General features: G+C 42.8%; 1 protein-coding gene across 2 annotated transcripts in view; it reads left to right on the top strand.

The window, feature by feature from the left end:
- The window catches only part of MTMR12 (myotubularin related protein 12), a 66,020-nt gene that overhangs the window by 21,579 nt on the left and 30,193 nt on the right, over positions 1–14,248 (top strand). For both annotated transcript variants that reach the window (XM_060146925.1, XM_060146926.1), the window contains exons 2-6: positions 5,168–5,228; positions 7,992–8,134; positions 9,476–9,548; positions 10,395–10,525; positions 11,825–11,918. In XM_060146925.1, coding sequence (XP_060002908.1) covers positions 5,168–5,228; positions 7,992–8,134; positions 9,476–9,548; positions 10,395–10,525; positions 11,825–11,918 — 502 coding nt within the window. The remainder of the gene's footprint in view (positions 1–5,167; positions 5,229–7,991; positions 8,135–9,475; positions 9,549–10,394; positions 10,526–11,824; positions 11,919–14,248) is intronic.

Raw genomic sequence — 14,248 nt, 5'->3', positions numbered from 1 at the left:
GAGGGCTTTGATTGCTGTGCCCAAACTTGGACACACCTGTCTTTACTGCTCGGAAGTCTTTTTCACTTTGTGATTTTCAGCAGTGTTCCAAATAGATGAGGTTGCTGCACGGTCTGTGTTTTGGATAAGTAAAGTCTTGTCATCTGTTTCATGGCATTCGAGGCAGGGGCTCACATGCACTGGGTGGTTAGATTATTTTTGGAGGCTGGCTTGTCAGCAGCGGTGTATATCTTACTGCATTATTCTGACCTCTCCTTTCCCTCTCTGCAGCTGAAGGAAGTCTGATGAATAGTGGCAGCTTTAGTAGGAAGTCGAGCACTGTTAGGAATCTTGGTGGTTTTTCTGTCCCCCTAGCCGGTGTTGAAATTCCCACATGCTTCATGAGATATGTGACTCCTCCATGACTTAGCAGCTTGGTGGGTTTTCCCTTTTCACAGATCAATTTTTGGTCAGCAGCTTGTTGCCAACATCAGAACGTATTTAACATCATTCTAGAGAAGAGGAGTCCCTACTTTTAAAATGAAAAATGTGTACTAAGCTTCTGGGGCATTTTACAAAGACGAGGGTGAGTGGGGAAAATGTCTCCAGTCATTTTCTTTTTTCTCTCCCAGGAAATGCTTCTGGTGGATTCATTTTCATCCCTTTGAGAACATGCCATGTTGTGACAGTGTTTTAGAATGGAGAGCAGGTCTGTGGGAGTCTTCCTTTGCCATTTCTGGTGAGGGAAGGCCACCAGGGACCCTGCCTCCTTCCTGGGCGCGAATACTCAGGCTCACGAAGCAGGCAGTGCAGCTCCCGCTTCCCTTCTCCCCTGCCAGTCTTACTCGTGAGATCGGTGGCTCTGACATTGATTCCTAATCCTGCGGCCCCGGATATATTGCACGTTGACATGCTGCATGACGTGATTCTGTCATCTGTGGTTTTTCAGTTGTTAGTGCAGTTGGTCTAAGTTGATGCCGTTGGTGACAATCAGCAGAACCACTGTAGGTAGTTTTTGCTAACGAGGGGATCCATTTATAAAGATACAGGTGTGGTTCATGGAACTGTGGGCCAGAGGCGAGGGTGGGCCTCGCTAGAGCCTGGAAAGCCATGGAGTCCAGGCTGTGACTGCTTATGTGTCTGGGTTGGGCTTTTATCTCCACGTATCTTCTTCACGTGTCTCATTCTTTGCAGAACAGCTTTCTCTGTGGCTCCATATTTGTGGCCAAATCTGCAGGTCTGTAGTTGAAGCAGCCAGTTTGATTAGCTTCTCTTGGCCCTTCAGCCAAATTAATGGGGAGATAAAACGATTAGCCGTTTGCTGGTACTGCTGTCTGTTAGCCCACGCAGGTAATGGGGAGGCAGTGACTCTCTCCTGGAGGTGGGGCACAGGGGACAGTTGTCTGGGGAAGGGGCGTTTGGGGTAGGACAGAGTTCTAAAAGATGTCTCCTAACTGTCTTGTTTATGGAATGTAAACAAAGAATATCACTAACCATTTCAAGAATTGATGTATGTAGGTAGTTTGGGGTAGTATAACATCTTTATTATCGGAAGATGATACTTCCTCGGACGTAACAATAGGGTAGTCTTCTCCGTGCTGGCTTCAGTTCCAAGCGCTAAAGATGATTGCTAGAGTTTTCTAACAGCTGATTGAATTTAATGAATAGCTTTGCTTTCCTCAGAGAAAGATGATAAACCTGTCAAAAATACTTGTGCTTTAATTCAGTTCTTTGTCAATGACAGATGATGAAAACTCTCAATGAGAATTTCTGAGTTACCAAAACACTCATAGCATTTACATATGCAAAAACAGTCCCTCTCGTGTAACCTAGAGCAATGCATCAGGGTCATCTGGGGAGCTTCTACAAAACCTGAGGCCGAGCTGCATGCCCCGCACTCTGATTGCTCAGGCTTGTGTTGGGGCCTGAGTGTCTGCAGGCTCCCCAGATGACCTGCCGCTCCACAGCTTTGAGAACGCTGCCTCAGAGAGGCTTGATTGATTGGCATCTCCTGGGGTGGAAATCACGGTCGTCTCCAAAACAGACCACACACAAAACAGGTTCTGTGAAGACACCGTGACTTTGCTCTTGTTCCTCAGCCTCAGGACGGGCTGTCTGGGCTCTCCCTGCCTCAGACGTACCCAGGTTTCTTCTAGTGCCCTGCTTCAGCCTGAATCAACAAATTCAGAAAACTCATGCCAACCAGACACTTCTACCCAGAACAGACCAAAAATATTCCATTTTTATTTGTTGACAGAGCTGGTTGTGTGTTGTAGAATTTCCCACAGTCAGGATTTGATTGGTTGCATCCCCATGGTGTCATTTAACATGTTTCTCTGTCCCGGTATTCAACCTGTAAATTGGTAGGTTGATATAGCAGCTCAAGCAGATTGAGATCAGATATTTTGGCAAGAATTCTTCATAGATGGTGTGGTAGGTTGATGAGGGGGCCCAACATGCCTCTCTTTTTGTTATGTTAACAGTCATTCTTTTTCCAGTTTTTTACTTTATGATATTTTTTATTCTTATTATGGAAAAATTTGATTTTGACCCATGAAATTGATTTACAACCCACTAATAGATACAAGCCCTAGTTGGAGAAACACTGTCCTAGAGAGGGAGATAAGCATGCACATGGGTACTTAAAAAATAATATTATAGGTGCTAACAGAAGAATGTATAACATGAATATTCTAGTATGGGGATAAATTTGTTTATGAAAGTAACGAAAGATCTACATAAAGATGTAACCCCTGTTGAACGTCTTAAAGTTAACAGCCATTTATGATTGTTGTTTTGGTCCATTAATTCATTAAGCATTGCTAATTATCTTTGAATATCTGATAAACACTGAACCCAGCATAGAAGCATTTGAAGATATTTTTATTGAGAAACAGTGACACAGAACCTGGCCTTGATTCCTTATTAGAAGTGATTGCATCCCATTGCACTGCCGTATGGTTTTAGGTAACTTAGAATGAGGAAATATGTTCCCGGCCTCCTTTACTGAGCCCTGGTATGCTGCAGAGTAGATGGCTCACTATTGACTTGATACATTCATATTGGGTTGGCCAAAAAGTGCCTTTGGTTTTTAAGTAAAACTAAAAGACTTATTTTTCATTTTCACAAAGAACTTTATTGAATAACATATTCACCCTTTGTTCCACTACCTTCTGCCATTTTTCAGGCAACTTCATAATTCCATCTTCCCAAAACCTTTTATCTTTTTGAGCAAAGAACTGTTCCAGTTGCCTTTTACAGTCTTCCAGGGAATTGAAATTTTTTCCACTAAGAGAATTTTATAAAGACCAAAATAAGTGGACATTCGAAGGTGCAGTGTCTGGTGAATACGGCAGATGAATCAGAACTTCCCAGCCAAGCTGTAACAGTTTTTGCCTGGTCATCAAAGAAACATGCAGTCTTGCGTTATCCTGATGGAAGATGATGTGTTTTCTGTTGAGTAATTCTGGACGCTTTTCATCAAGTGCTGCTTTCAGTTGATCTAACTGGGAGCAGTACTTGTTGGAATTAATTGTTTGGTTTTCCAGAAGGAGCCCATCATAAAGGACTCCCTTCCAGTTCCACCATATACACATCACCTTCTTTGTTGTTTTTTTAAATTACTATTATTATTTTTATTTTTGGCTGCATTGGGTCTTCATTGCTGCGTGCGGGCTTTCTCTAGTTGCGGTGAGCGGGGGCTACTCTTTGTTGCGGTGCGCGGGCTTCTCACTGCGGTGGCTTCTCTTGTTGTGGAGCACAGGGTCTAGGTGCGGGGGCTCATAGAGCACAGGCTCAGTAGTTGTGACGCACGGGCTTAGTTGCTCTGCGGCCTGTGGGATCTTCCCGGACCAAGGCTGGAACCCGTGTACCCTGCATTGGCAGGCGGATTCTTAACCACTGCACCACCAGGGAAGTCCCAACATCACCTTCTTTGGTTGAAGACCAGCCTTTGGTGTGGTTGGTGGTGGTTCATTTTGCTTACCCCACGATCTCTTCAGTTCCACATTATTGTACAGTATCCACTTTTCATCGCCCGTCACAATTTGTTTTAAAAACAGAACATTTTCATTACATTTAAGTAGAGAATCGCATGCAGAAATACGGTCAAGAAGGTATTTTTCCGCTTAACTTACGTGGAACCCACACAATCAAAGTGATTAACATAACCAAGCTGGTGCAAATGATTTTCAGTGCTTGATTTGGGTATTTTGAGTATGTTGGCTATCTCCCGCGTGGTATAACATTGGTTGTTTTCAATTAATGTCTTAATTTGATCGCTGTCAACTTCAACTGGTCTACCTGACCATGGAGCATCGTCCAGCAAGAAATTTCCAGCACGAAACTTCACAAACCACTTTTGACACGTTTGATCAGTCACAGCACCTTCTCCATACACTGCACAAATCTTTTTTTGCATTTCAGTTGCATTTTTACCTTTCTTGAAATAATAAAGCATAATATGCTGAAAATGTTGCTTTTTTCTTCCATCTTCAATATTAAAATGGCTACACAAAAATTCACCAATTTTGGTAAGTCTTTTTAAATGCACGCTGATATGACAGCTGTCACATACAATCTAGCAGAATTATTTCAAATGAAGTTAAAGACAACTAAGTGCTACTAGAGCCATCTTCTAGAAAAAAACCGAACAAACCTTTTGGCCAGTCCAGTAGTTTCCTGTTCTTACCTTCAAGCCCTTTACGCAGGTTCATTTTCTCTCAAAAGCACACAACAATCTTCTTTTGTTTTCGATCCTTGATTCTCACTGGAGAAAGGGGGGAATCATTCTGTGGACTGTCTTCTATTCTCTTTCTGACTCTGCTTAAGCTGCTTTCCTTTGCTCTGTGACTTTTGTTCCTTTATATGGGGAGTGCCCATCCCTGTCCCTCCACTTGGGACAACTGATAGTTGTCAATTCTAAATAATTAGTGTAATACATTGAACCAACTTGTTGAAATTTTCTGACTTCCTTTAGTTAAAAATACTTAAAAAAAAACTTAACACAACAGTGTAAAAATCAACTATACTTCAATTAAAAAACAAAACAAAACTTAGCTTTTCACATAAACAAAAAGCTCCTGAGTGAATATGATGTTCTAGTGTGTATTATGAAAGTGTGGCTTTATGTTATTCATTTTGAGCCCTTAAATAAACAAAAATATTACCCCTTTCTCTTCTCTTTTAGGAAATTCACACAAATGAAAAGGAAGTAACAGAGAAGGAAGTAACTCTTCACTTGTTGCCAGGTAACAGTCATCTTAGCATCTTACCTCATGTGCAATTCAAAGCCAGTGATAAATTGTGTCATCCCTAGTAGCACTATATATAAACTCCTTTGTTTTCATCCAGACAGTGTGTGACAGTAATGAGTTGGACAAAAATATCAATGTCTTTAGTTCAGTAACTGCGTACCTGGGACTGAGTAGTTCAACAGCTACAAAGAATTTTTGTTTCCCCTTCCCCATAGCTGATGAAAATAAACATGGGAAATTCTCACCTCTTTTGTAAGCAAATGAGGTCTTTTTTCAGGGTGCCTTACTTGGCCCCATCCAGTATTCTGGTCCCCAGTCAGGAAGATCCTGGTCCCCTGCAGATCCCTACACCCAGCCCCTGCTGGGGTTTAATCAAACGCTGGGGCTGCCAGGGCTTTGCTCTTCGGTCATCACCAAGGAGCCTGGATTGGTTGGATTTCTTCCTTCCTTCCTTCCTTTCTTCCTCCCTCCCTCCCTCCCTCCCTCCTTTCTTTCTATCTTTCTTTCTTTCTTTCTCTTCCTTCCTTCCTTCCTTCCTTTCTTTTTCTTTCTTTCTTTCTTTCTTTCTTTTTCTTTCTTTCTTTCTTTCTTTCTTTCTTTCTTTCTTTCTTTCTTTCTTTCTTTCTTTCTTTCTTTCTTTCTTTCTTTCTTTCATTCTTTCTTTCTTTCTCTTTCTCTCTTTCTCTCTCTCTTCCCTCTCTCTCTCTCTCCCCTCTCTCTTTCTTTCTCTCTCTCTTTCTCTCTTTCTTTCTTTCTGATGGAGGAGAGTGACTCTGTAGCTTAAGCCAAGTTTTAATCATTTCTGAATTCAGAAACAAACTTCTTGGTGGTGTAGCCTCCATATATGGGGCTATCCAGTGAGTTGTGCGTTCGATTGTTTTGCTACTTTCTTTTTTCCAGTCCCAAATAGCTTTTTTCATAAGTATTTTTAGATACATTTCCCAAAACAATTGAGTCCTCATTCTGGTTCTTTTCATTTTATTCCATTTTATTGAGAGGATATGAATATGTACAAGTTTCTGACTGATCCACCTTATTTGGTAAACATATCAGAATCTCTGACTTTTTAAAAAATGTTTTTAAGTTTCAAAGGCTTTTCCCTATTATAATGGCCTAAACCTCAATCCATATATCCTATTGTATTTCCTCTTCTTGGGTTATATTGTAGATTCTGAAATTTACTTTTGTCTTTAGCTTAGTGTTATGTACATTCTCCATTCCCCTGGATTCCTGACGGCCTCTTTTAGGTGTGCAGCCCAGGTTTCCTAGACTAGACTATGATCTTTTCCAGCTCGTGCCTCCCATGACCTGAGACTTTGAACGTACAAACTGACAAGTGTGGTGCAGGTCGCCATGCTTGCAGAGCCTCTCCTGGATGTCGTTTTAGCCCCTGTGTGCCAACTTCTGATCTCCATTGCCTGACCATGGACCCATATGGCTTGCCTGGTCTTGGGAGAGGCTCACCATTAAAGTTGTTTTACACCAGGAGTTGAAAGCACAGGAAGCCTTGCTCACGTGTCTTCTACCTCGGATTCAGCTGAAGCACTTTTTCTGGGACTATTTTAAACCCTAATGAGGCCCTGACTTCACTGTTTTCTTCAAGCCCGGTGGTCTCTGTAGAGGCTGACCTGGTGACAGAGCCATCTTCTTGTATTTCCATTGTAATTAACCCCTTGGAAGAGAGAAAAAAAGCAAGATTAAATATAATATGTGTCCCCTGATAATCTCAGTGTCTGGAATTCTTCTTTGTTTTCATATTCAAAGTTAGAATAAATGAATTTTGAGCCAAATGGTAAATTTAAAGACATTGAAGGAAGTATCCAGAGGGAGATTCTAAGGAGAAGATGGTTACCTGTTGGATGAGAAGAAAATTCCTTTTTCCTTCTTGTCACAAAGTATTTACACTTAGTCTTCTTTTTTTTTTTTTTTAATTTTACACTTAGTTTTTCATTTCCCCTGTATCCGTCTTTTTTTCCTGCCCTTAACGCAGGCATCCAGCCCTCATGAGCCTCTCCACTTCCTGCCTATCCCTAAATCCTCATCTTTTTGACTATAGTGAGAAGTACTCTCTATCACCAGGAAATACAGCTCTCATGCTGCTGGGCGTCTGCAGATAGAGCAGGAAAGGTGACACACTGAGAGGAAATACTCTCAACTAAGAAAGAGAGGAAACAGGTTTTTTTCCCATAAACCTCTGACCTCCCTTTTCCTCCCATCCTTGTCCGTGGAGCCAGAATGAGTGCAGTCGTGCTGCACCCTCTGTGCCTGAGGAAGCTGCCTTAGGGCCCCGGGCCAGGGAGGCACCCGCCCTCTTTCCGCAGTTCCGGGGTGAGGAATGGCCCACCCTCACAGGAAGGGGGGCTCCAGAGCTACGTGCCAGAGCTCACTGGCCAGCCCTTCTGGCTTTGCTCACTTGGGTACCGCTTCTCCAGAACTTCTGCTTGGGTCCAGGTGATGAAAGCACTAAGATCTGTGTTTGTAAGTGTAGCCGAGATCATTTCTACCTGTTTGGACACGTCCATTATTCACAGTGAGAAGATAGAGAAGTGCCCCATGTAGAAGTGTACCTGAGTCATTGTGATTTCACGTCTCCGCAGTCCCCACTCTGCTTCGTCCTCTCCCCTAGGTTTTGCAGCTCCCGTGTGCTGTGTTGTAGTGTGTGTTTGTCTTACAGGAATAGAGCCGGGAAGCTTGTACTGTTTGCGTTCTGCATGTTGCCTGAGGACTCTAAGGAGGACTTGTTTTGGTTTTGATCAGGTGAACAGCTGCTCTGTGAAGCCAGCACAGTACTGAAGTGTGTCCAGGAAGACTCCTGTCAGCGTGGAATCTATGGGAGGCTTGTCTGCACAGACTTCAAGATTGCTTTCTTGGGCGATGACGAATCTGCATTGGATAATGATGTATGTGTGAGCTGCACTTGGTTGAGTTTGTGGGAGCACTGCATTGGTGGCCCCATTGTCTTTTCTCCCAGCTTCTCAGTAACTCGCCCCTAACGCACGTAAACACAAAGGCCAGAGTCTTTCTCACCACTAGTCTGCTCTCTCTCCTTTGGGATCTCCTTTCGGCGGGAGGACCACCCTGCAGTTTCCCACCAGTGCCTCACGTCACGCTGGCTTGCGTTTGACCTCGTAGGTTGACGCCGTCAGCTTTTAATTTTCTTCTGTATTTCAGCACAGTACCTATCACTCATGGGAATCACATCTCCCCAAATATACTAGTTCCCCATGTTTTCTCTATACTGAACTCTTCCTCAAATTTAGGAACTGAATTCAGTTATGACACTGGTGCTGAATGCAGCACTGAGTTTGGGTTTACTTCGTGTTTGCTCTGTGCTTGTAAGGCTTGTCCTCCTTAGGCAGAGTGAGCAGTGGAGTGAGGAGGGAACACCCGCACCCCTCAGGGTGCGCTGGTGGTAATGGGAACTGGCTGGCCCGGCCACGCCAGCACCCTGCCACCTGACAGCGTGGGCTTCTGTGCAGCTGTTGCTGTAGCAGCCTGGTTCCTAGTCCTGTACAGAGGCAGCATTTACAGAGCTTGAATCTCCTGGGGTTTTCTTCCTGCCTTCTCGTAGCTCTGTCACTCACCTGTCTACATTTGTGTGGAGAAATCTGAACCTATGCGCCACCTGCCAGCATCTCTCAGGGTGTTGTGCATGCGGCCTGGTGGGTTGGCCTGGGAGCAGCCGGCAATGGCATGTCCTGCCTGGGTTTGAAAACAAGTGTTGCGCAGCATTTCTCACACACTTCACTCCATCGTCCCTTTCCTAGGGATGTGACTACATTTCCTTGTTTGTTTGTGTAGGATGTATACCTTTTCATTTATTTTTTCTAGCTTTACTGAGATATAATTGACATTTAACGTTGTATTAGTTTAAGATGTACAACGTGATGAATTTGGTGTATGTAAATATTGTGAAATGATCATCACAATATGTTTAGTTAACATCCATCACATCACATAGTTAAACAATTTTTTTCTTGTGATGAGAACTTTTAAGATCTACCCTCTTAGCAACTTTCAAATGTACAATGCAGTATTATTAACTCTAGTCACCATGCTGTACATTACATCTCCAGGACTTGTTTTATAATTGAATTTGTACCTTTTGACCACCTTCACCCATTTCCCCCACCCACTCCCCATTTTTCTTTATATGTACGTGGAGGATGGTGATTTGCTTTACCTGTAAATGTCACAGTGCATAGCAAGGAATCACAGTTGTTTCCTTTTGAATTTTTTAGGAAACGCAGTTTAAGAATAAGGTTATAGGAGAAAATGACATTACCCTCCACTGTGTTGATCAGATTTATGGAGGTGAGTATGTTTTCCCCTGGGGTGTTGCCAGCCTCTGAAAGTATAGCTGATAATGATGAGTTTTTTTTTTTTTTGGTCCTTTATAGTTTACTGAAATTTCTTCACATATTTATCTTATTTAAATCAGTTTTATGGATGATAAATTTGAGATGCGAAGTGGCTTATTTGGGGTCGCTTAGCTGGAGGAGCTTGGACTTGAACATGGAACCTGTTCTTTCTAATACTCCACGGTGCTATTACATGATAGATATTGATCATATGTCAATGTTAGCTGTGCAGATCTCACTTTAAAGGCTCACCTGATAAAGGTCTGTCATACCACACTCGGGTGTCTTTTCTTCTGACTAAACAAAGCCTCTCTGGGCTCCACTTCTCTGTTTTTGTAGTCAGGGCTTTGTCAGAAATCATTCAGTAGCCATTTATGGTGTTCCCAGCACCAAGAGGTGCTGCGTGGTGCAAACTCTGGGAAAGGGAGGAGGGTGTTAGGAGGGGCCCTAGCTATAAACCTGGGAGTTGACTGTCCCAAAAGCAGATCCCTAGTGATCTCCCATCTTTCGTAATCTCAGCTTTCAGAGCTGGGTTTTCTGCAGGAGTCAGTTCTGCCAACAGTGGCCAGTCCATTTGGGTCTGTGCTTCCTGGGGAGGAGTGAGGAACCCTGGCTGTTCCAGAGAACAGGGCCCCTGCTGGATGGGACTGGGCCCTGCTGACAGTTACTTAGAAGCTGGTGCCTTTCCTCTCACTTTTGAGAGGCGCCCTTGGAAGTTAATAGTCTACCTTGTTTCTTTAGCATTTAATTGTTGTCTTATAACATGATTTCCCTTCTTGATTTCATTGTTGATGTGTAGTGTTTGATGAGAAAAAAAAGACTCTCTTTGGACAGCTGAAGAAATACCCTGAGAAACTCATCATCCACTGCAAAGACCTCCGGGTATTCCACTTTTGTCTGAGGTACACAAAAGAAGAGGAAGTCAAAAGGGTAACTAGTCGCATGTGTTTTTAGGTTTTATTTCCCATCAGGTTTTCCCCACTTCAGTTCTTGCCTCCATTGCACGAAGGTTGAGGGGAGCCTTTCATTCTGTAAAGTTGACATTGGTTATAATCGCATGTGCTTTGATTAGAATTGAGAGAGAATTTGGTAGAGCAGGACTATATTATCTTGGCACATGGCTGCGTTTAATCCTTCAGTTCATAATGTGTTCACTCCCAGAGCCTGCAGAGGGTGGGAGGTGGTAAACCAGGATCAGAAGGCCGTCAGGGGAAGGGGGGGATGGAGCAGCTAGAAGCAACCCCCTTTCCCCACCTCTGACAGCCTTTCCAGAAGGCAGCAGCAGTGACCCCCAGCTCCCGGCATGAAGGAGTGGACATCTGGGAGGTCGTGGTTACGTGTGGAAGAAGGGGGAGGTACACGGTCATGGGCAAAGCGAGTCACCAAATGAGCCTGTGCTTTTGGTCCCTTACTTAATCAGGTTACTGCAGCAAATTGAGACGTGTAACTGGGCAAACTGGTCACAATGGTTATTGTAGCTTCCAAGATTTCTCTTAAGATATTGAAGGTCTCAGACTTGCCACTGTCATGGTAGATACATCAGGGGGAAATCTAGGGAGAGACCAGTTTATCTGTTGTCTTTGGCTGCAGTGAGTTAAGCCTTCTTTTCAGGTATACTCTTAGTTTTCTTTCAGATAGTGTGGTAGATCAGTTAGAATAATAAACATGACTCCAATATCTGTTCTGAGCAGGAAAAAGAGTGGTGTAGACTTGGAAAATTCCCTGAGAAGCCAGAAACTTTATTTTGAATGATGATTTTAGTCATCTATCCGAACATACTTTTGTTTGGAACTTCAAACAAAAAACATGAGGGATTGATTGCCTTATCTTCTAGAAGAAGATCCTTAAGGCCACAACAAGTAGAACAGAATAGCTGAGCATCTTGGTTATTATCTGGTCAGCTATATATCTTTGACATGTCAGATTTTTGGAGTATCTGAAAATGGGACTTAAGTTTTTTTAGTGCTTTGTTTTTGAGAAATTAGACTGTGTTTTAAAAATTGCCCTAGAAACTCAAAGCTCTTAAAAGCCTGACAAAATGGTTAGCGTTCTGTTTACTTGGCATTATTTCAAGAGATCACATCACAGATACAGACCTCAATGAGAGTTAGTTAGCATGCTGCCCATCGGAGCCCATTAGCATTACGGAGACCTAGACAACTTGGGTCTTGTCTCTCAGTGTTTATCTGCCAAAAGCATGACTGTATCCATCGCTTGGTTCTTTTCCAGATTGTCAGTGGCATAATCCATCATACCCAGGCCCCTAAACTGCTGAAACGATTGTTTCTGTTTTCCTACGCGACTGCAGCACAAAACCACACAGGTAAGCTTTCATCCGCAGGTAGGCAGGCCCCTTCCAGTTCCTACCTGCAACTTCTGGGAGAAAACCCATCCATGGGTTTTGTTCCCCTCTTCTCTAGCAGTGGGTCGCCTCTTGCTTGGGTGAGTCATTCAGATTTCTTCTAAAAAAAGGTTTCTATTTCTTTCCTGTGACCTTTGTTTCTTTAACTTATCTTTTAGGTTTGTTTGCTTTTTGTGAGGGATTATTTGTTTGTTGCTTATGAAAGAAAATCAATATATTATGATTGGGAATGTGAGGCTATAGAGAAGCAAAACTGAGACAAGTTTAAAATCACTCTGTCTGCCCCTGGATTCTGTTTTTCACTTTAATACACTTGGTTTCATTTCATGAGACCCTAAAAAATGTCTTGCATTCTAGAAAGTTTTTAAACAACCAGAACATGCCTTATAGCAAATGTTTGGGGGATGGGGAATGGAACAGTTGTACCTAAGAGAGCACATCAGAAAAGTAGTTTGGTTAGAAAACTTAAAATTCCAAATGTTTTCCATTCGATTCCCTGAAAAAGAGAGCAGTCTTTTAAGTAAGAAACTGTGGTCATCTGAATTAGCTATTAATAATGCCTAGCTTTGTACAGTGTTTCCACAGATGTCTGTCTTCTTCCTTCTCTGGATCTCTCCTCCTCCATCTGTCCACTTGCTCTGTCCATTCCTCTTTTTTTTTTAATTCCAAATTATTAACAGTATTTTTATTTTTTTCTTCCCGTTTTATTGAGATATAATTGACACATTACTGTATAAGTGTAAGGTGTACAGCATAATAATTCCATTCACATACATCTTGAAATGATGGCCACAGTAAGTTTAGTGAACATCCATCATCTCATATAAATATAATATTAAAGAAATAGAAAAAATTTTTTTCCTTGTGATGAGAACTCTTCGGATTTACTCTAACAGCTTTTGTGTATAACGTACAACAGTGTTAATTATATTTATCATGTTGTGCATTACCTTCCTATCTGCCCATTACTCTTAACGTGAAGTTGATGTTTACTGATCCTGAGTGCCATGTGCCTTTCATCGGGGAGGTGGCGTGTTAGTTTAACTGCATATATCATGCTTTCTGGAATGCAGAGTTGCTTTGTCGCTAACTGCTCATTTGGTAAATGTTTATCGAACGCTTGCTGTGGGTCACGCACCCTGGGGATATGAACAGGACTAAATCCCTGCCCTCTAAGAGCTTCAAGTCAAACAGAGTGATGTGTCCTGTGGTGGAGGGAACGACCACGCTGGGGGAGGGAGGGCTGTCAGAGGGCGAAGGCTGGTCCTGAACTGCTGGTGAAGGATGTGGGGTGGCCGGTAGGCACACAGGAGTATTTGAGGCAGCAGGACTGGCAGAGATGTAGATATCTGAGAGAGTAGCTTGCATTTGGGGGACTATGGTGGTCTAGTAGAAAAGGTGTGAATTTCCAGGTCTGTCCCACCTGAGTTCAAATCCTCGTCCAGCTGCCTAGTAGCTGTGTGATCCTGGGGATGGCACTTAACTCTTGGGCCTCTGTTTTCTCATTTCAAAGAATAGTGTTGTTAATGCTTCCCTTGAAGTGTTGTGAAAATTACAAATTGTTAAATGCATGGCACACAGGGCGCAGTCATTAAATGAGGGTTAATTGAGAGTGTAACTGCTTACTCAGGACAGATTATGCTCAGAGAGCTCCACTGACGTAAAGTACACTTCGCAGTACTCTCAGGCCAACACAAAATTTGTTCCTTAATTCAGTAAGTTCATGTTTGTGAATGGTCTTTTCACTGTAGCCATATGTATAACTGCTGATTAGCTGGGTGCTGGCTGACAACAGCTTGTTGCAGTATGAGATATACAAAATATGACTTCTTTGTTGATTGCTGTAATTCACATAAACATTTATTGGGTCTACATTTGAAAATCATACTGTAGTTTTAGGAATTCTGCCACTTCCTTATATCCTGATTCTTGGTCTGGACCCAGCACAGGACGGTGTCTCGGCTTCCCAGCATGTGCTGATCTGTGTGCCGAAACCCTTACCTTGACTGACCCTGGCAGTAAGGGTCATGCTGCGGGGCAACTAAGCCCGCGCGCCACAACTACTGAGCTCATTACCTTGTGGTGGCTTTTTGTGCCAGAAAGCCCAGGATATATAGCATCTTCTATTCTATCTGAATTCTAGCCTTCTTTTCTCCTTCCACCCTCCATTTTTTTTGATGAGTAAAGGTTATAGCTGATAGATGCGAGTTGATCAATTTGCTTTTTGATTGAGTAGGGGTTTCTAGAGGTGGGTGCTTTGCAGTCTGAACATCTTTCATTTTACTCAGGCT

This window comes from Lagenorhynchus albirostris, chromosome 3 (assembly GCF_949774975.1).
Source record: "Lagenorhynchus albirostris chromosome 3, mLagAlb1.1, whole genome shotgun sequence".
Classification (NCBI taxonomy): domain Eukaryota; kingdom Metazoa; phylum Chordata; class Mammalia; order Artiodactyla; family Delphinidae; genus Lagenorhynchus; species Lagenorhynchus albirostris.
The sequence above is the reverse complement of the archived record's forward strand: the minus strand, read 5'-3'. Positions and strand labels throughout refer to the sequence as shown.